The sequence below is a fragment of the Anser brachyrhynchus genome (assembly GCF_964034855.1).
Source record: "Anser brachyrhynchus genome assembly, chromosome: 24".
Classification (NCBI taxonomy): Eukaryota; Metazoa; Chordata; class Aves; order Anseriformes; family Anatidae; genus Anser; species Anser brachyrhynchus.
The window spans coordinates 2,345,571-2,364,018 of record NC_137717.1 but is presented as its reverse complement, the minus strand read 5'-3'; the positions used below and the strand labels follow the sequence as shown (position 1 = coordinate 2,364,018).

The following is an 18,448-nucleotide window of genomic DNA, read 5'->3' as shown; positions in this document are numbered from 1 at the left end:
TGTAGCTCCCAGTCCCACCAATTTCTCCTCGAAGCCTCCGGGGCTGGAGCAGCCAGGAGCAGGGGCTGGCTGGCGGCCCGTGGGGCAGGCGGGGGGCTAAAAGGACGCACCTATCACTTATCGGTGATGTTCCCCTGCTCCAAACCTCTGCAATGGGGTGGGCTTGGGTTGCAGAGCCCCCGCTGCGCTCCTGCCCCGTGTCCCCCAGCATTGCTGAGGGCCACGTCCAGACGGAGCCAGGAGAAGCGCCCGTCCCAGGGCCTCTCCATCCCCCCCCCCCCAGCTCTCCCCAGCCACGCACCCCGGCCCCACAAAGCATCTTTATCCCCCGGTCACCCGCAGCGCTTCATGTGACCCCCCCGAGCCCCCGTGGGAGCCGTCTGATGTGGCGAGAGGCAACAACGGCCCCATTGAGAGATGGGGCTCCCGCTGCCCCCCTCACACCCCCCAGGGGCCCTGCTGAGCCTCACGGGACCCCCAGGGCCGGGGCTGGGATGGAGCCGTCGTGTCCCAGGCGTGGCCAGCTCCCTGTGTGGCTGCACCCACGGGTACCCCCGAGACCCCGTTGCCCACGAGGGGGTGTGTGTGTGTGGGGGGGCTGCATCCCCAAACCCACTGCCCACAGAGGGGGGGCTGCATCCCCGTGACCCCACTGCCCACGGGGGGTGTGTGGGGGGCTGCATCCCCGTGACCCCACTGCCCACAGGGATGGGGGGGGGGCTGTATCCCCACGACCCCACTGCCCACGGGGGTGGTGGGGGGGGGTGGCTGCACCCCCGCGCCCCCAGCCCCTCTCTGTCCCCCCCCCGGAGCACCACCCCCCCTCCCGTGGGACCCCACGGCCACGCGTGGGGGGGGGGGGGGCCACGTCCCGCTGCGCGCCCCCCAGGACCCCCAGGACCCCCTCAGGACCCCTCACGCCCCCTCTCAGTGCCCGGTGCCCCCCCCCCGGCCCCGTTGAAGCAGGGCGGGGGACCCGGGGCGCCGTCGGAAGTGCGGGGCCGCGGCACCTCCCCGCTTCCGTTCCCCCCCCCCCCGGTGCCGGCGGCGGCGGCGGCGGAGCTGCGGGCCCGGGGCTGCCGGTGAGCGCTGCCTGCCCCGGGGGGGGGCGGCGGGGGGCACCGGGTGTGCGCGGGGAGGGGGCGGCAGGGCCGGGGGGGGGGGGCTCGGGAACGGGGGGGGGGTGCAGGACCGGGGGGGGGGAGCAGGACCGGGGGGGGGGCGTAGGATCGGAGGGGGGAGGCAGCAGGACCGGGGGGGGGGCTGCAGGACCGGGGGGGGGTGTAGGATCGGGGGGATGCGGTAGGACCGAGGGGGGGCTGCACGATTGGGGGGTGCCCGCAGGACCTGGGGGGGGGGGGGGAGCGGGACCGGGGGGGACCCTGCAGGACCGGGGGGGGGGGGGCTCAGGACCGGGAGACGGGGGGTCTGCAGGACTGGGGGGTCCTCACCGGGCCACCCCATACCGTCACGGCTCTTCCCCACGCGTCTTTGGGACCCACGGAGGTGCCACAGCTCACAGCTCAAGCCCCCCCCCCCCGGTTCCCCGGGCTGGAACCGGGACCCCCGGGACCCCCGGTGGGTGATGGCAGGAAGCCTCCAGCGGGTCCTGGGAGCGTGTCCCAGGATCGCGTCCCGCTGCTGATGGCCTGCCGAGAAGCACCGGGGTCACCTTCCTTCTTCTGCCCCCAGCCCCGCTGCTGTGGGTGCTGCCGGAGCCCAGACACGACCCCAAACCCAGCCCTGGGGGGGTCAGCAACGTGTTCAGGGATCCCCCGCAGTGTGACCCCTTAAATAAACCTTCCTGCTGCTGGAGCCGCAGCTCCTTCCCGGCAAACCTCCACCGGCATGGCATTAATTATTTGGCAGACACGGGCATGAGCGTGCCGGCTGCGTGCCCGCGCCCCGCGGTGCCCCCCAACCCTTGCCGAAAACGTGGCCCCAAGCGGGGTGCCTGCCCCAGCCGTGCCCCCCCCTGACCCCGGGCCATTTGGGGCTCCCAGCCCAGAGGAACCTGAAAACCCCAGGGCAGGAGTTTGGCCTCAGCAGCTTTAAATGAGGCAAATGGAGTAAGAGGGCGTTTGCCTCCTTGTTCAGCCGGCCCTGGCGGTGCCAGCCCTTGCACACGCTTGTCACGGCTCACAGCGTGCCCTGACCCCCAGCACCCCAAACCTCCCAAACCCCTTATCCCACAGCCCCCCTGTGCGTGTTGCGAGCCCCCCGTTGACACCAGCGCGATTCCCCGTGGCTCAGCCCTGCTCTCTCTTGCAGGCAGGAGCCCAACGAGATGTTCGCCGTCTGCCTGCCCGATGCCCCATCGAATTCCCCGTTCCCAGGGGGCCCCGTGCTGGGCACAACCTTCCCGGGGGCTGGGGGCTGCAGCCCCGACCCCAACTGCAACTTCTCCGGGGAGGCGTGCGACAGCAACCAGAACTGGAGCCGCCCGGCGCTGGGCAGCGGCGGGGCCGAGGGGGGCGAAAACACGCCAAATCCGTCCGACAATCTGCTGTTATTGACGCGGAGACAGACGGGTCAGGGCAGGCTTAGGGACGCCCCCCCGAGCGCAGCGCGTCCCCCCGGGGAGGGCGAGCGCAGCCCCCCCGAGGGAGCGGAGGTCGGGGGGGCGGCGGGCGGCGAGCCCCCCAGCTCCCCCGCGGAGGACAACGGCTACGCCAGCAGCGCGCTCAGCATCGACAGCCCCGACAGCGCCTGTGGTGGCTCCTGGGACCCCCCCGGAGACCCCCCTGCGGCCGAGCCCCATCCCGAGCCCCTGTTCCCGGTGCTGGCGGAGGCGGTGCAGCACTTCCAGGACAAGGAGCGCTTCAAGGAGCGGGAGAAGGAGAAGCACCACGTGCAGCTGGTGATGTACCGGCGCCTGGCCCTGCTGCGCTGGATCCACGGCCTCCAGCAGAAGGTGGTGAGCCAGCAGAACCGGCTGCAGGAGAGCTTCGACACCATCCTGGACAACCGCAAGGAGCTGATCCGCTGCATGCAGCAGGGCGCCCCGTGCCCCGCCGCCGCGGCCGCCCCCGGCCTCTGAGAGCTGCCCTGCTCCCAGCCGGGGTTTGCTGAGCTGCCGGCGGCGAAGCTCGCCTCCCGTGCCCGATTTGCAGCCCTTCGCGCGAGCGTTCGACACCAGGAATTCTGCTGGCCACGTCCCTGGAGCTCTGCAGCTCCGTAAGGGTTTATTGCCGGATAACGCGCCCCGAGGAGGGTGTGCAGTGGGGTCTGTGCAGGACCACATTGCATGTCATGTGGCTCACGCAGCAGAGGCCACCCCGTTCTCTGCAGAGCTTTAAAGGACATTTCTTCGCCCACCTCTCCTCTTCCTCACTTGGCACATGCACCGGCATGCAAGGCTCCTTGCATGGTGTCGCCTCCGTCCTCCATCACGGACCTGGAACAGCCCAGTGGTGCTGAGCAGTGCTGGTGCAAGGTGTCCCGTGCTGTTCCTAGGGCTTCGCCCCAGTGCCCAGCCTAATGGAGCACGTTTAAAGCCCTGCAGATACGATCTGAGGAACGCACCAGGTCCAGAGAGACAGAGAGAGAGAGAGAATCGTCCTGAAAAGTGACCTCAGAACGGTTAAAAATAATTCCAAGTCTCAACTGCTTCAAATCCTGTATACTATTTTTTTTTAAATATATATTCAGTATTAGAGAAGAGTTAATTCCGATTTTTTTTACAACCAGGTTGTAGATATGCACATCTGTGTGCTGTGGGAGCTGCTTCACCGGGGTGCATGATCAGGAAGCTGCTCGCAAAGTTGTGTCGTTTGTATGTGTGTTAATTTATCACTTTAAAGCAAACAGTATTTTTTTCGAAGCTGCGTTTCATCCAGCGAGGACTGCACAGAGACTATGAAGAACAGCCTTGTTAAACAGAGATTAAAAAGGAGATGCTCTGCATGCTTGCTGTATTTTCTCGAGAGCTTACATGACATGTTCTGTTCAAGTTGCTGGTGTGGCAGGAGCAGCACCGTGGGGTCAGGATGCAGTCGGGACTGGGCTGTGCTCCCGCCCTGCCCGGAGTGTGCAAAGCTGGGCACCGATTTAATTTCAATTTAATTTCTCATCTGGAAAAGCCTGTGCTGCCCCCCCTGTCCCCAACGTGGGGCAGGAGGAGCCCGGCAGCGTCCCCACAAGCACCCGGCTGCACCAAAACCCCACGCTCGCGCTTGCTCCTGCTCAGCACCCGCCGCCTGCCTCATATCAGCCCATGGGCATCACGCACGCCCTAATAAAAACCTCGCGGGTGAAACAGCCGAGTGGATTTATTCCTTTATTCCTCCGCAGAAGCACGGTCCCCCCCTGACCCGGGCGCGTGGTGGGGATGCGGGGCTGGAGCTGCCCCCTCCTGCGCCGAGCCTGGCTCCGGGCGGGCAGCGGCAGGGCTGGGGGGCAGCTCGGCGCTGATGGGGCTGGAGATAAAAACACCTGAGTGCTGACCCGAAGGTGACTTTGCCTCGGGCCTCGCAGAGATTAAATAGAGATGAAAAAAAGGCCTTTGAACCTTCCTTCACCCTTTTTTTTTTTTTTTTCTCCCCTTTCCTGCTTCTCCTCTACAGCCGCTGAGTCTCTGGGACCTGGAGGATGCGACAGCCCCGTTTAAAACACTCAGGGGCTGGGGTAGCAATGCCTGAAGGGGACTCCCGGGCAGGGCAGCTGCCTTTTTCCACCCTTTAAATCACCGGGCAGGGGGGGCCACGAGGAGCTGTGTCCCCAGCCCCTGCCAGCCGGGTTCGTGGCCGTTTTTTGGCTGCTGGCTTGTGCGAACCCGCGGCACAGAGGCTCAGGAGGTTGAGGGGAACGTGAGACCTCGGGCCGGCTGCTCTCCTTAGCCAGCCGAGCGATTCTCTGTTTGTCTTGGTCAAATGCTTTACACAAATAATTATTTCCAAGGTAAATATTGTGAAAATCCAGATTATTTGCTCAAGAAATGAAAGAATAACTGTGGGAGCAGATCAAAGGGGTGGATCTGCTCCGCCAGCAAGAGGCTTCCTCCCCGGGCGCTGGGAGCCCCGATGCCTGTGCCCCCGGAGCTGGGTGTAGATGGCCAGCCGTGATTTGCAAAATCCACTTCGTCCCAAGTTTTTCCACCCCCGCTCCGATACCCAAGCGAGACTTGCGAATTAATCAACCCCCCCACCGCCTGCAGGGGGGGAAAACAAAGACGCAAAAACCCGCGGGGCTGAGCCTGTGCCAGCTTCGGAGGGCGACGTCCTCGCTATGCATCCCGGAGGATGGTGACCCCGCAAATAAATCCCCCCGCAGCCCCGTGCCAGCCCTACCCAGCCCCTCGTGGGTGAGGATCCAGCCACAGCCGGGCTCAACCCGGCCCCACGCTGGGCATTTCTCCATCCTCAGGGATTTCCAACCTCCCTGTAAGTAAGGGGCCAGATTCTTCTCCTGCAGATGGATGCTGTGACTCTTGGGGTCTGCGCAGAGCTGCTCCGGCCTCGAAGCCCCCCGGCCCGGTGGCACAACCCGGTGACACCAGCGGGGTCTGGATCCGGCCGCCCGGTGGGGCTGGGGCCGGGGCTCGCACGTGACGGCTTCCTCGGCACACGGGGAAAATGAGCCGTGGACCTCGGGGCATGTGAGCCTGAATTTCCATGCGCAGCAGACAGGGCCCTTTGTTTTTAAGGTCTCCTCTGAAAGTTTATTGTTATTATTATATTAAGGCCCTGTAACACCGGGCCGATTTTACTGCGCAAAGCAAGGTTTGGCAAACGGTGCCTTTCTTTGAAAGTTAAAATAATGGCATAAAAGAAAATCAAGCGTTTATGAAGGTTTGGAGGGAAATATTTTACCTTGTAATTTGAATCCATCCTAACTATTTCCAGTGTTTTGTGGGCTTAAAAAAAAGGCCTTTAAAAATAAAATCGTACGATGTGACAACTGATGCCATGAAAGTACAAAAGAAAATTAATGAACGTGGGCCATTAACATCCAGAGATCCAGACGGGGACTTACTTAAAGCCCTTTTGTTTTTGCAGTTTATTTCCACTCTGAAAAGTGACTCTAAAAAGGGCGTCCTGGGCTCTTCCATTTGTTGTGTCCCGGGGACTTGCAGCTCTCCCACGCTCGCTTTGCAGCGGGCAGGGCTTTTCCCCGCACCCGGCAGCCCCGTCCTGCGCCACCGCCCTCCCCGGGGCGAGGAGATGAGCTCAGCCCTTATAGAATCCATATGTGCTGCCGTGGCGGAGCACCTGCCGCTGCCTGGGAGGTCCCGGAGGAGAGGAGAGGAGAGAAGAGAGGAGAGGAGAGGGGAGCGGCTCTGCCCTGCATCACCCAGCAGGCTCAGCCGTCCTGCCCCAGGGCATCTGAGCTGGGCAGCCTTTTCCACGCAGCCCCTTATCTGTCGGAGCAGCACGGATCTGCAGCCCCCCGTGCGGGGGAAGAAAAAAAGGGATGGGTTTTGGGGCTTCACCCCATGCCCGTGCATGAGCCAGGGTGGGAGGAAGAGTCGGGGTAAGGGGGTGGGGGATGTGCCCCGCTGCTGCGTGGTGAGCATCGCCGCGGGATGCTCTGACCGCAGGGTGCTGCTTCTCCTCGCGCCTCTTAGCGGGGAAGGCTCCTTACCCAGCCAGGATTTGTTTTCGTGCAGCCCACAGCAAGTGGCATGGAGCGGTGCTGAGCCCGTCCTGCAGCCCCTCGAGAGCCCTCGTGTTTCCTCCCTCGGGCAGGAGACGAGCAGGGTGCAGCACCCCGCAACGCGCTGCTCCTGAGAGCGGCTGCACGGCCGCTCGGTGCTGACCTCTGCGGAAGCTAAATATAAAGCAGCAGCACTCCGAGCCGTTCTGTGCCGGCCCAGCCAGCAGCCAGGCTGACATTTCAGCTCGCTAGGGCAGCAAGCACCGGGCTAGCGATTCAAACAAAAGCGCTCAGCCCTTTCGCTATCCCAGCGCGCTCCGGTGCGTGGCTGAACCGCGCTTCACGCCGTTTTCCAGCTCCCCGATATTTTGTACTTCATTTTCAATGCGTTACATCAGCAGCGCAGCACAGCCCCCTGCTCAGCGGCAGAGCAAAGCGGCGCCGATGCTGAGAGCTTGGGGCGCGAGGGGACCGCAGGCAAGTTTGGGAAGGCTGGGGGTGCTCTCCCTGCCCGCGCTGCCCAAACGCCAGGACGCGCCGCCAAACTCTGCACACCCAGCGCATCTCCCCAAAACCCACGAAGCACTCAGAAGGGGGCACAGCCCAGCGAGGATTCGCACGACGGTGCCGGCTCCCGCGTGCATCACGCTGCAGACAGTGCCCGCGCACGTGTGCCGGAGCAAAGCGCGCCGGGACGTGACCCCCCCGACGTCCCCCGCTCCGGAGGTGTCACGCTGCCCGCGTCCCCTCTTCATCGGCACCGCGATGGGGAAGGCACCGAGCGCTCGGCTCTGCCACGGTATCTGATGAAAACGCAGTTTGAGCCTGCCTTCTTTAACGATTCCCTTTGAAATGTTGTTGCTTCCGCACATCCCCCTTCGGGGTAGAATATTAAGCAAGAGCAACTCGGCTGGAAATTCAGATTGTTTTCGTGTCTGTTTTCATTTACATTTTAATGATAGAGAAATCTTATAAATCAGGCTATTTGCAGCACAGCTCCTCAAAAGGAAAGGGGGAAAAAATCAGCTGCAACGATCTCACCTCTGCCCTCTGCAAACTGCACCAGGAGCTGGGGATTGCCAGCAACTTTCTGCATGAAAATGCTCTTTTCCCCCCCCCCCCCCCTTTTCCAGCTCTGTTTTTGCACAGACAGCAGCGAGCTGAGCAGGCAGAAATCAGCTTTTGGGCGTCTCTGAGGTCGCAGGGGCTTTGCAGCAGCCAAGGCAGCAGCTTGCTCGGTGGCCTGGGTGGTGACGGGCGCTGCACCCACGGGAGGAGGAGAAGGGACCAAGGAGGTGACCGGGTCTCATTGCCAGCAGCTCAAACCCATTCTGCCTTCAAACAGGGGCTGGGGACTTCTCCCCCCATGGGCAGAGCCCCATCCCGGGACCTGGGTGCGCTCAGCACCTCGCCAGCTCCTCGCATGGGGTAGGGGATCCAGCCCTCCCTGGGAAAACAGCTGGGAGTAAAGATCACTGGAAGAGAAGCAATAAACTCTCGGTTATTCTCCTGCCATTGAGGCCAATCAAGCTGCAAAGAGTGCCTCAAGGCCAGTTGTACATCATTATTTCGGAGCGCGTTCCCTGTGTGATGTAGTGGCTGTCTTGCTGCGGGGGGAAGCCGTCGTGGCTTTAAGCTGCCGCGTTGAAATATCTCGAGCCCTGCAACCACGGGTTGGAGTCCCAGCAGCCTCAGTGCTGCACTTCAGACCTCTGAGGGGATAATAATCCAAGCGCCACGCGAGCTCGCTGTCTAGGAGCATTTGATTGAAAGCTTAAAAACGAGGGCTGTGCACGGACAGCCACGAAACACCTCCCCAGCCCCAAACGGTGCTGGCTGCAAGGCTCTGCCGGCTCCTTTCGGCTGGGACAGGGGGGAGACGGTGGCGCTGGGCTGCTGATGTGCAGGATGGGGCTGCTGGGGACGGGCTCCAGAGCACCCGCAATGCACGCAGAGATGAGCACGGCATCACCTGCACAAACCTGGGCATGGAAGTGCTGCAGCCTCACTGCAAGCTATTGATCACCCCCCTGCTCTCCTCCCTGCTCGCTCCCCGTTCTGCTGGCCCTGGCACCACGAAGCTGGAAGCGGAGGAAGGCTCAGGCTGGGGTGGCTGGAGGCAGGTTCCCATCTTATCCATGCTTAGACTCAACCTGAAACAGCAGCTGTGAACAGCCCCGCCTGGGCTGCACTCGTATCTGGATGTTCCGTTTTGGGTTCATCTCCGTTTTTTTCCAGCTTGCCTTAATTTCAGTGCTCTTTGGGCAGGGCTGGAAGGGAGAAGGCAGCTCCCAGCTCCCAGTCACGGATGGAGGTTGCATTTGCACTAGAGCAAAAAATAAATAAATAAATAAACAAACACATTTGTTTTCTGAAGTCCGTTGAGGGATGCGATTTATTTTGCTTTCCAAAAATCTCCTTCCCCACCACGGCATGGCACCATCCATGTTTTTATGTTCTGCTGAAAGCACCCCGGGGCTGGGGAGGAAACGGCGCTGCCCTTGGCACCGAGAGCACCATGCCGCTCCTGCGCTGTGCTCTGATACCAGCCCGGGCCCTTTCACCGAGGTTTTCGTGCTCGAGCCACCCAAAAACCTCCTGGCCACGCGGGGATGGGGTGAGCAGAGCCCGAACACCTCGCTGCCGCCTTGTTTTCGGCAGGAGGCGAGGCGGCGGGACGCGAGCCCCACGCGGGCACGCGCGGCGAACCCAACCCGCCGCGGCCCGGCGGCACGGAGGGAGCTGGGAAACTTTTTAAAAATTCATGAAAACGAAGAACACAAAGGCGAATTAAGAGGAGCCAGTAGCATCGGGGCTGAGTCTGTTTGGTGTTGATACTGCGCGGAATTAAGCCACGCTGGTCTTTCTCGTGGCCAGAGGGTAAGAAGAGGGCTCCCAGTGGAGAGGACCCAGCCCGGCGCTGGCAGCGCTGAGCGGGGATTGATAACCCGGCGCGGGGGGAGCGCCGCGGCTCCCCCGGATGCTGCTCTAGGCCGAAAAGCCTGCATTTATCCCAGCGATAGCAGCCAAGCCAGCGCTGCAGGCCTTGGGGGTAAAAAAGGCTTAAAAACCCATCCTTCATTCAGCAGGCAGCTGAGGCAGGGAGGGGGAGGAGGAGGAGGCAAAAATAATGGAGGGCGAATTCAGAGCTGGGGGGGGGGGGCGGGGGCCGTGCCCCAGATGAGGGGCTCAGCCTGCCCCAAAACCCTGAAATCCCCCAAAATGTGGTGGGAGGGAGGCAGAGGGAGGTGCCACCAGGAGGGGGTTGGAAGATGCCTTCGAAATTCAGGCGGGATTTTGCTTCCCCATCCCCAAATAACTTCCCTCCCCGTCCCCAAATAACTTCCCTCCCCAGCCCCCGGTGACCCACCCTGTGTGATCGGTGCTGACCTCGGGGTCTCCTCACCCACGTCCCCTCCTGCACCCCATCGAGGCCGCGCTGCCAGCAGGAGTTTTGCCGCAGGGGGCAGGTTCATCGGCCCCGTGGAGCAAATAACACGACGTGACAGCGAGAGCTGTCGGGCGCAGCCGGGGGGGGCCGCACGAGGCGCTCACGGGGAGCAGCCGGTGATGGGGAGAGGATGCTGCAGTGACAGGGGTGGCAGGGAAAATGTCCCCAAAATGTCCTGCCCGTGGTGGGACCCCCGTGCCATGTGTGAGGCTGGGGTAGGGCACCGGGAGGGGAGAAGCGCCCAGTCCCTGGGGCGGGTGGCTCCTTGGGGACACACGTGCGTGGGGTAGCTCTCCATGGGAAACTTTTGAAACGGGCTCAGTTTGGCTGCAGACTGGAAGAAACCCAAATTTTGAAACCTCGAACGTTTTACGAAACCGTTCTTGTTTCCCAGCCAACCCTGCTTCTGAGCTCATCGATGGCAGGGCCGGCAGGGCCGTTAGGATAATCCGACCCGACAGCTCACACGGCACGGGCCAGAGGCGCGCACTCAATGTGTTCTCCACCAGCCCCCGTTTCCAACATCTCTGTTGGGAAAGCAGTCATCGTGGTGACCACTGCAAGCCTAAGAGCACCCGGAGGAATCCCCCTCCATATTTATGGGATCAGACACCTCTGGGACCCCGGGCAGACCCTCTTGGGGCACTGGGGACGACATGCTGTTAGCTCCTGGTGGTGGCCACCGATGGCCACGCTCTCCGGAGAGCTGGTCACCACCCAAGGTGACCAAAAGTGCCGCCACCCAGCTTCCCCCCATTGATGGGGGAGCCTTGTGCCAAGCTGCTGGGTAGGGTGCGGAGTGCTAGGGCTGCGCTGCGGAAATAATTCCGATTAGGCATGCGTGTAATTACAGATATCTTATCCAGACAGGAGGAGCCAGAACACCGGCGGGTATCGAGGGATGATCTTGATGCTGCGGAGCAGGAGGCGACGCAGCGAGCGGGGCACCCCTGGCAGCAGAAATACCCCGACCCCATGGCCTAGGGCAGCCTGACGTGACCGTGAGCATCCCGAGCCTGTAGCACTGACATGGACACCCCTGCTTCCCGTCTGGGGCAGCTCTTGTCCCTTTCTCTCGTGTTGTCCCTCCAAGGGACATCTACAAGGGACAGACGTGTGGGTAGGAGGCATCCACTGGGGCAGCCAGAAGGGAGCTGGGCAGCATCTTCAGGCCCTCAGTGGCAGGAGGTGACTTCTCCCCGACCACTTTTACAGACTGCGGTCAGCCGGGCTGCACCGCACATCTCCCTCTCCCATGCAGCCGTGGCACCACCCCTGAGCCCCCCAGTCCAGCTATTTTTATTTTTATTTTTATTTTATTTTTATTTTTATTTTTATTTTATTTTTATTTTTAATTTTTATTTTCATTTTTATATTTATATATATATATATTTTTTTACTTAGATTCAGCCCAAACCTTGTGGCTGGTGCACTGCTGGCTCTGCCCACAGGGTGCTGGGGACACCAGCTCGGAGCCCTGTCCCCTGGGCTCGGTGACATCCCCCGGCCATGGGGACAAGGTGGGGATGGAGCACGGGTGTGGGCTCGCCCCCGGTGCTCCGCAGCGTGTCGGAGCAGGCTCCCGTCATGAAGGGGAAAGGCGCGGGGAGCTCCTCGCAAATGAAAGGCAGCCCCTGCAGCAAACTCCTTGGAAATTACCCCGTTGATGAATCTCTCCCGAAGTGACTGGTGATAAATGAAGCGATTACGGGACTGACCTGCCGGTGGGGCTGGATTTTTTTGGGGAGGGGGCGGGTAATGGGGGCTCGGAGCTCCGTGCGGGAGGGCAGCCTTCCCCGCGGCTGCACTTTGGGCTTTATTTGGCCCCGTCACCTCCTAAAGCTGTATGGCCTCACTGGGCTCCTTCCCTTGCTCCTGCAGCTCGAGGTGCACTGGAAGTGCCCGTCCCGTCCCCGGGGGGTTGTTAGCGGGGGGGTCCCGGAGCTGACGAGCCCGGAGCAGGGGCCGCTGCTGCTCTCAGCTGCGTTTGGTGGTCCCTGCCCGGACCGGGGGCTAACGCGTGTGAAAAGCAGATTTATTTTCGCCTCCGTTTCATATTCTTCACGCTCCGCGGCGTGAGACAAAGGCTCAGCTCTTCAATGGAGTCCTAAGAATAAACCCTAAACCTCATCAAATCCAATCCGCCAATAAAAATTGCCCGAACAAAAGGCCGGGGACGGAGGGCGGCGGCGGGGGCCTTCTCGCCCCGATAACAAGTTTTCACAAGACTGTTTATCCGCACAATTTGGAACGACACTTAAAATCTCTAATCCCAACAGGCATGAAAGTGCTTGTCCGGAGCAAGCAGGTGGGCTGTCCCGCCGCAGCCGAGTCGCCAAAGATGCTCGGTGGCCGCCGCGGCGCCCGTGGGGGTCACGGGGAAGGCGCTGAGACGGGGCAGCTGCAGCCTGAATGCTCCCCTTCAGCCTCAAAGCCTCTCCCCACCCCTCTCGCCATCCCACCCCCCTATTCAGCCCGCTTTTAAAAGGCAGCAAAATGGTTACAAGGGCTAAAGCAGAGGCGAGCAAAATGCTCCACAATAGGGAGGACAAAGGAGGGCTCGGGGCTGGTCCCTAATCCACAGCCCACGGCGATGCAGCCACGAGGATTAGAGCCGCTGCCAGGGGAGGGCTGCAGGGGCTCCCCCAGCTCCGGCCGGCCACGGGGGTCTTTTGGGGCGAGCCCTCCCCTGAGCCACGCATCCGGCCCCTCGGGGCAGGGGGAGACGTGGCAGGGCTGGGACAAAGCGAGGGAAGCTCCGGGCCCTCTTTCCCCGGGCGAGCAAGCGCCGCTTTTCGGGTGGGAAGCTGGAGGTGGGAGCTGGGGGGGCAGCCAAGGGGGCAAAGCCCTGGCGTAGGGGGAGCAGGAGGCACCCGGCCCTCACGGCCTCAGGGAGAGACCGCGGTGGTGGTTTGGGGAAGGTCAGAGCAGCCCCAAATGCCATCACGAGGCACCGTGGGGCGGGCAGCGGGTCCCCTGGGACACGAGTGGCACCTGGAGTTTAATGAAGACTTTCCTCTGTAGTGGGTCACGGCCCTGCGACACCCACCCAGCCTCACTGCCTTCCAATTTCTCTCCCCAAAGAAATCCTTTATTCCTTCCAAAACCCAATAAAGCTTTAATAGCAAACAGTACCTGCTACGTGGCCTGATTCTGGACTCTTAGGGCTTTGGGTGACCCCTGAACAGGGTGTCTACCCCTCCGGCTGCTCCCTCCAAGCTGCCACATTGGTGCCAAACACCCCAGGGTGAGCCTGTGGGGGGGGGATCCTGCCTGGGGATGAGCCCCAGCCCCAAGATTAGGGGTCTCACAGCACCATTGAGGTTGGATGCTCGCCCCCTTTTCTCCGTGCACCCCAGCACCCACAGCACGCTGGGGCTCAGCCCGGTCTCGCTGCCGGCGCATGGTGCCCAGCTTCAGTTTTAGGAAAAACTCCTTTCTCCAGGCCTGAAGCCATCACCCAGGAAGGCGACATCCCTCCACACAACGTCAGGCCTCCTCTCCTTTTAAAGCTGGTCTTGAAATTAAGGTAATTATTTTCACAGCCTCCCCTTCTGCATTTCTGCCCCCGCGCTATCTGCCGGAGCAAGGCGCCGTCCCCTCCCTGAGCGCGTGGCAGACGGTGCGTGCTGCTAATCCCTTTAGCACCCCATAACTATCACCGAGACATAACGGGGCTTGCAATAAACCCAAACTGACGTCCCTTTCGCACGTGGAAGTGGTGAGAGAGGTGTCAGAGGGTCAACGTGGGGGCCGGAGCCCGCCGGGTGTCGCAGGGACGCGCCGCGGTGGCAGTCTGGCAGGAGACGTGTCCCGCCGGTCCTGTGCCTGGTGCTGAGCACGGATGGGCCTTAACACAGCGTGTCGGCACCCAAAGGTGCTGTTGTGTAGGTGGTACACAAACGTCCTCGTGTCCCAGAAGGGGCTGGGATGGCCAGGAGGAGGGTGCTAGGGCAGAGGCGAGGGATGTGCTGCACGAGGCTGGGGACACCGTGGTCCCTGCAGCATATGGCCAGGGCTTGGGCATCCCCAGCCCGGGATGCTCCAAGTGAAAAGGCATTTAGTTACTGTCAGCGCCTGAGCACCCACATCACGGGAATAATTGCTCCCTCCTTTCCCCAAAGACGGGCCAGCGGCTGGTGGGAGCTCCGGGCTGCTTTTCTGATATGGGTTTGACATTCAAAGGGAAGGTCGGGGATCCGTCGGGGATCCTGGGAGCTGCCCGTGGATTGCGGGGACCCACGAGGTTTGCTGGTGCCCAGCAGGTAGCCGAAACACAGCCCCTGCAAAGCTGTTCCTGGGGTGCAAAGAGCCCAGGAGTGACAATCTCTTCCATGCCCCGTAGTGCAAATGGGAACTGGGTTTCCACGCCTCCAGTCTGAGCCAGTCCGCCCCCTCCTTCCGTGCAATAATTCCTGGTTAAAACCATGAAACTACAGCGAAAGCAACACCACATTTGGCCACGCCGTATACTTTTTCCTTCCTGTGTTCGTAGCGGAACAAAAGCTCTTGAATAAAGTAAAAAAAAAAAAAGACCATAGCGAGGTCGTGCTTTAAATTAGCATTCATTTACAAAGCCCAGACAGACCCGCTAAGCAAATTGTGGCCATTAATATATTAACAACAGATATTTCCCTACTGCTCCTTTGGGTCCTGGGCGCACCAGGGGCTCTGAGCAGGGCTGGATGCTGCACGGTGCCACCGCCGCGCACCCGCCTGCTGCGGGAGGGTGGCGGGGTGACCTCAATACCGGGGGTGACCACGGCACCTCTAATCCCCTCTTTTAATTGATTACTCTCACCCAGCCCCCGAGGCGGTGAGAACGGGGGACCCACCCTCTATAGATTAGCACCCTTTAGTTTACAGCTCAGCCACTTTTTCAGTCCTTTGCCCTGCAGCAATGCATGAAAATAACACTAATCTCATTAAGGACAGAAGGGAGCCCTTCAAAGTTTATTAATAATGGGAGCAGACAGGGAGAGAGCCGGGCTCTGGGTCAGATTTCAAAGCCGGGGGAAGCGGCAGGGGCTGTGTTTGCCAGGCAGGAGGTTTGCTCTGGTTTAAGCCAGGTTTGGAGGCTGCTGGTGGGCATCGAGGGGATGGGGACGTCTGCGAGAAGCGACGGGGCCGAGCAGGAGGGCAGGAGCAGCACAGGGATCCAGGGGCTGCTCCTCCATCAGCACCGGTCTCTTGGGGCTGCTCCCCCATCACGCCTACAAGGTCTCCTCACCTGCAAAAAGTGGTAAATGAGGCATTAGGTTTAAATACCAGAGTGAAGGGGCCTACGTTAAATAAAAGGTTAAGGTTTTCCAAAGCTAAAGCAGCACCGTGTCCCTGATTTTGGTGGTTTTGTCTCTTTTAGGTAAAATTGTAGGATTTTTTCCCCTTCCTGCCTCCCCTGCTCAGCTCCTGGGCTCATCAGCAGGCGCAGCATACACGTCCCTGGCACAGCACCCCTGACCCCAAGGAGCTCTTTGGGTCTCTCCTCCCCAGAGAGGACAGACCTCCGGGCTTCTCCCTCCTCTCAGCTGACCCCAGCTCCCCAAAAAGCATCAGCGGGGCCCTGAGGAGCCCCCAAAAGCTCCCTAATGAAGAGACCCCAAAGAGGAGCGCAGCACAGAGGCGCATCCCGCCTTGCAGGCTCCCCTCCAGCAGCAGGGCAGCAACCAAGCCCCCAGCTCAGCACCAAACCCCTGCCCTCGCCGTGCCTCCTCTTTACGCTCTTTCCCCTCCCTCCCCGCTGCCCAATTATCACCCTGTTAAACTGCACAGCTGCCGGGACTTTCGTCTCCAGGCTTGCGCCCCGCAGGTTTTACCCTCACCTCGCAGCGCTGGTGTGAACAGGAGCTGGAGGAGAGCTCGCCCCGGCGCCTCCACTGCCGCTCCTCGCAGGGCCGGGCTCCCGCGAGGGGCCGAGCTGCACCTCCATCTGCTTGGGCTTCGGCGGGTATTAATTAGCGGGGAGAGACCCCCGAGAGCAGCCTGAAATTTGGGGGAACAGAGCGATGGGGTCGCCTGCGAGCTGGCACCGTGCTCTCACGGGCAGCTCGGTGCTCGCCATGGGACGGGGACACGAAGCACATTTTGTCGAGGGCTTTCAGGGCCTTGCCGGCAGATCTGTAACGGTGACAAGCAGGCTATTAGTGCTCCAGTGGAATCGCTTTCTAAGAGACCATCCAATTTCGTTTAAGCTGCCCGAATCCCCCCATCAAAGGCCGTGCGTTTTTAAAGCGTGCTCCAAGTAAAGTGCACCAAGGCCGAGACGCGTTTTGAGGGATGCGCCTTGGTTTACTGACTTCAAAAAGGCAGAGGACAACACAAATGCTCCAGAGGCAGCAGGCCAGGCTTCACCGTGCAGCAGGAGCTCGGTGCTGCAGGACCTGAGCACGGTGACCCGGATTTCCAGCACGACTTTGGGGTTTGGGTGCTCGGATCCCGTAACGGGTTGCCGCAAATCCCACATTTGCAAACCACAGAAGGAGAGGGCTTTCCTCGAGCTGCTGAGATGAATCAAGGTGGAGTCGTGCACCCAGCCCACGTAACACGCTCCCGACCATGCTCCGGCCCCCGCTGGGGCTATCTGCAGAGCGGGGGGCTCGGGGTGCAGCCCCGCGGGCTGGGGGGGCTGCAGGGAGGATGAGAGACGGAGCGCGAGGAGGGAGGGTCCCAGGCTGCGATCCCTCCAGGCCCAACCTAATCACCATCGCTCTGCATTATTACCCTGCCTAACGCGGCATGCTTTTAAATAAAATATGCAAAGATTTCTCAAATTATTTCCCCGGGGCAAGTGCGTTTTCTATCTTCGCTCGTGCATGTTAATCTGAAAAATGCAAATTCCGCACACACCCCCATCTGTTGGGGCTTGGCCATTTATTAACTTCTTTTTTGAATGTGAAATGTTTCTTTCTTTTATATATATATATATATATATATACACGAAAAAGCAATGAGTTTTGTTATCTCTGCTTATATTTTATTTCATTTAGAGAAAACAGGTTTTAATGGATAAAAAATAATAATAATAATAAGATGGCCCGGAGGTGGCAAGGATTACGACTCACTCAACACTGGAGTTTTAATCAGGATTATGGCTATGAGAAGGCTGACCCCGCTTTAAGGAGAAAAGTGGATGTGCAGGGGATGCGACTTGCTGGTTTGTTTAGCCGGGCTGAGCCGAGAGCACATCCCGAGGGGCTGCGGGGCTGTCCCCGTCCCCACTGCTGGGGGTGACAGTCCCCAGGTCCGGCAGCCCCGCTCCCCTCTCCGTCATTAGGGCTCCTTTGCAAAACCATTAAAAATATAAAGAAAAACACAACCACGCACGGAAAAAAAATAAAAACGGGGGGGGAAGCAGCGACCCACGCCAGGGCTGTCCCTGATGAGAACCCGATGTGACAGAGCTCAGCGCGCTGAGCATAATTGGAGGCCCACGGACAAACTTGCGCACAGAGCAAACGCGTCCCGTCCCCGAGCCTCCGGGCTGGGACTGCAGCCTGGCTGCCTCTGGGAGCGTCCGTGTCCACCTGTAATGAGACAAAAGCCAGGCAAACGCATGCGGGAAGGGAAGGAGAAACTCTCTGGAAATGAGATCAAAGTCTTCTCTGCTAAACGAGTGTCCTGCAGCTACTAAAACCCAAATAACCCTCGTTGCGGCCGCGCGCTTGGGGCAGCGCAGGAGCGAGCGCTGCTGCTCCCGCACCGCCCCGAGCCCCCATAGAGCAGGACCACGTGTTTGCTTTATTTCAGGTTTTTGGAGCGCTCCTGCTCCCAATTCCCCCAGGCACATGAAGCTCGGGAGCGATGCACAAATGGGAAGAAATGCACAGCGTGTTTTTGGGGTGCCGGTGCTTGCGTGACGGGCAAGGGCGAGCGGGGTTACACTGGCCACCGATAAAGGAGCTTCTTGCAGCAGTGCCTGGGCATGCAACTGAAGGAGACGCAGGGGAAAAGGAGTCCTAAATCTGCTTTCATGCCATTTGCAAAAGAGGGTGGGATGCTCAGTCCTCAGAGGCAGTTGTGTTGTTTTTACTGCCGCCAAGTTGAACTGTCTGTGTTAAAAACACCCCCTACTCGCTCACGTACATAAACAGATTTTATTACATCCGTCAGCAGACACCGCACACCCCAGGGCCTGGGGAGGCACTCAGAACACCACACCAAGTGCTCGGAGCTGAGCAGTTCTGTTCTCACGCAGCAAATCTCGCCTGGCCTGGCTGAAGTGCCCCTGGGCTGCCAGCCCAGCCGGGTCGGTTGGACCACGCTCACCTTCCTCTTTCTTTCCGTGGACGAAACTCTCCATGGATATCTTACATTTCTTGGAAAACAGTCTGAGTTAAATGTGGGAAGACTCCCCAGCTGCTAGCCTGGAGATTTCTTATTTCTCCTCTCCTTCCATCTCCGTTT

General features: G+C 60.3%; 1 protein-coding gene across 1 annotated transcript; it reads left to right on the top strand.

Annotated features, from left to right (window-relative positions):
• The first annotated feature begins 964 nt into the window (after positions 1-964).
• LOC308182325 (UPF0500 protein C1orf216) lies at positions 965-4,262 on the top strand. The gene is made up of 2 exons (XM_080566736.1): positions 965-1,082; positions 2,272-4,262. Exon 2 carries the CDS (start codon positions 2,288-2,290, stop codon positions 3,038-3,040), a length of 753 nt encoding a protein of 250 aa, XP_080422862.1. The 5' UTR covers positions 965-1,082; positions 2,272-2,287; the 3' UTR covers positions 3,041-4,262.
• Positions 4,263-18,448: the final 14,186 nt, after the last annotated feature.